General features: G+C 35.9%; 1 protein-coding gene across 1 annotated transcript in view; it reads right to left on the reverse strand.

Moving 5' to 3' along the window:
* Nucleotides 1-2,090, reverse strand: part of LOC119634590 (serine protease easter-like) — a 6,062-nt gene extending 3,972 nt beyond the window's left edge. The window contains exons 1-2 of the mRNA XM_038028838.1: nucleotides 1,998-2,090; nucleotides 57-117 (exon numbers count right to left, since the gene is read on the reverse strand). Coding sequence (XP_037884766.1) covers nucleotides 57-117; nucleotides 1,998-2,090 — 154 coding nt within the window. The remainder of the gene's footprint in view (nucleotides 1-56; nucleotides 118-1,997) is intronic.
* Between the last annotated feature and the right edge of the window lie 1,139 nt (nucleotides 2,091-3,229).

Genomic DNA, 3,229 nt, shown 5'->3' on the forward strand with positions numbered 1-3,229 from the left:
CCCACTTCTCATAATCCACTTTAGGAAAATAGGCTTAAGTGTTTGTACGATCTTACGTGAGAAATTGTCGACCACTATATCTTCTTCAACAGCACATATTTGACGAAGTCCTGATATCTGAAATAAATTTAAAAAAATAAAAATTTAGAAAAAAAGAAATGGATGCATAAATTTCATATCAAGATACAACATTCACGTCACAGCCCTTGAATGCGGTGGTATTGTTGAACAATTATTTAAGTAAAAAATATTTGTTACAAAAGTAGGTTTTTAAAAGAATGTAAAAACAATTGCAAGCGGTTTGAGAATTATTGCTCAAATAAATTAAATTTATTAACATTAAAATTTGTACTTGATCTAATGCATAGAGGAGAAGACGACCACTGTCTTTTCTTCGTCATTTAATTTATTGTATGGCAAGGATCTTGCAAGGCTAGCATTTCTGATGAATCTATTGTAGAAACCAAATTTATTAGACCTGCGAGTGCGAAAGCTATCGATTGCAGTCCAAGTTTCCAAAACTGGATATAATTCGATCAAATGAACTGGTAACAAAAAGAGGGCTTGAAAATAATCGCTCTATTCTAGCAAAAACCAAAAATCTCTTCTCTTTGTTGAATTTAGGAAGTTTTTGGATTTAGGGCGACGTGGATTTAGCCGTAACGTTTCATGCAAAAGACGAAAATTTTTCAATTCGTTTATCGTCGATCTTCAAGCCTACATCGTCGACGATCTAATGGGAACTTTTGTGTATGTAACCGGTAAGTTGTTATTATTAGGTATTGCCATCCGTCACTGCATTTGTAGTTTTTTAGTCAAATCTACGCTACATTCTTGCTTACCTTTCAATTTCATTCAAAGCAATTTTTAAACGTCTTTGGAATGATTTTCACAAGAGCGAATTAAAAAACCTAATATTTCTTCATAGCATTGCGAAAAACTATGCCAGGTTAGTCTAATTCAAACGCGGTATCGTCTACTAGTCGAGAACGACGCATGTCGTCTTTTTTAATGTAAATCAGGTGAGATCAACAATTTATGTATTGTGTGTGTGTGTGTGTGTGTGTGCAGACTTGATGTTGTGAATAGTGGGTGAACAGTTATTGGAAAGCCCTTGTGATAAAAGACGCAATTGTTTTATCAGGAACAATACATTATCATAATCCTTCCTATCTATCTTGTATCATCTCCCTCCCTCTGTCTCTGTTCCTCATTTAATCAATTTTGTGAAGCTTTTTTACGCTTTTATTACTTTACAATGCAATTGTATGGACTTTCTTTCAATGCAAACGATGAAGCGACGAAAAATGAACGAATAGTAACAGTAATGTCATCAACATGCCCACTTTTGCATTGAGTACTTTTTTCGTTTCCTTTGCAATTCAAATTCTTTTCTTCTACCGCTTTCTTCGCATTTCCACTTCCCCCGCATGGTTTATGTGAGCGAACAATTGATGCCTTTAAATTGATTTTCAACTTTGTTGTATTTATCTTGCTCTTTTCTTTACTTCCCTTCTACTTCACTTCTGCTGTGTAAATCATTCACTCTTTCACGTAATGTATAACAAATTCAATTGCAATAACAACAATAATAAATTGGCCTTTTTTTTATTTAGTGCCTCTCAACTTGTGTAACATGATTTGTACGTACTTTTTGTAAACATCTATCTATCTATCTATCTATCTATCTATAAGCAAATCAATTCAAAAGGAGAAAAATGTTGATTGACTAAACTCTCTTTACATAGCAGAATGTGTGCCTTTCTCGTGTAGTGGTGTGTCTTGTCTTTGGGAAAAACCTATACAAACCGTATTATTACATCTCTGTGCCACTATTGCCTCTGCCCAAGCTCATCCATTACTGCTCGGCCTTTTAGGTTAAGTACAGCTGAGCATGGTAATAAAAGAAGATCTAATGAAAGCTAGCAAGCTTCACTTAGGATTCATAGTCAGTAAGATTTAATACTTTCGAGTCTGCGACTTTCTTTAACATTTACTTTGCTAATGATTATTGCTTTGTAGCTATTAAGGGTAGGTACATAATGAGATGAGGTATTTTGGTGAATGGTTTTGTGGCTCCATGCTGCCATTCCGATCCCTAATTACTTCGTTAAGGCCGGGATGTTATTTAAAGCAATTTTGAATTAACTCCCAGTGATAGAAGCATTTTATCGTTAACCTCATTCCAACTGCGTATATGAGAAGGTTTCGTGTCCATGCTTCGGTATATTTACCCATTTAATAAATCTGCTCGACACTTTTCCGCTGGAACAATTATTTGGTCACACATTAATTCTCGTCACCTAATAATGAGCACTTGCTTAGCGGCAGATCGCTTGTCTCAGAGCGGCAATATAAGTGTTAGTCAGGGCTTACAGCAGTACATGGAGAGAACATAGGGCGTCAAAGAATTCATAAGGCGGAAGTTGATTGCATTAGAGGCTATGCACAAATACTTTTACTTTCGTTTGCTTTATAAAAATTGCGAAACACATTAGCCCGTCTCTTACGCACGAAACATTTCGAAACTATCTACACATTTTTACCCTTTGATATGCATTCATATGTGTTTGTGTAACTATTTTTAACGTGCGGTCGTCTTTTCCAATGTCTTGTTTGGCGTTTGTAGCGTTGTAAACGTATTATGAACATTTTTTTTCTTTGTGTCACGTATGGCATTGCGTATGAGAAGCAGGGCAGACGAAGGAATCGAGTCTCTTATCGTGATCTCTAATCTCTTCAAACGCTGCTGATCGGCTTAAGTGATAGTGCGTGGATATAACATTTTGAAGGAACTGTGGCTGTCCTCGGCCCATATTTTAACTCAATGTCTATGGCGGCGTGTACATCGTAAACTTGATTGTGCTTTCGGCAACGAATTAAAGTTCACTGTCAACAGATTATCAACAAACGAAGACACAGCAGAATATCGGAAGTTTCGTTAAGGATTCCACATTCCGATCTTCCCGAGTTACTTAATATCAGATTAGCTTATTTTTCATAAGCGAATTTGTACTCGTATCGCATGAAGTCAAATTGAGAAATTGTGAAACCCCTATATATCAAGATTTCCTCCCGTTAACGTTGAAGAGCCATGGAGGTCGTTATTATTCACTAATATATGTCTACATATGAATGATGAAAACTTGAAACGTTACATAGTTGCTCTTATGTTAACCTCTCATACACTTTTGTTACACTAATTGTGCCGAGAGAGACTCTGCTCTTA

The sequence above is a fragment of the Glossina fuscipes genome, unplaced genomic scaffold, assembly GCF_014805625.2.
Source record: "Glossina fuscipes isolate IAEA_lab_2018 unplaced genomic scaffold, Yale_Gfus_2 3, whole genome shotgun sequence".
Taxonomy (NCBI): domain Eukaryota; kingdom Metazoa; phylum Arthropoda; class Insecta; order Diptera; family Glossinidae; genus Glossina; species Glossina fuscipes.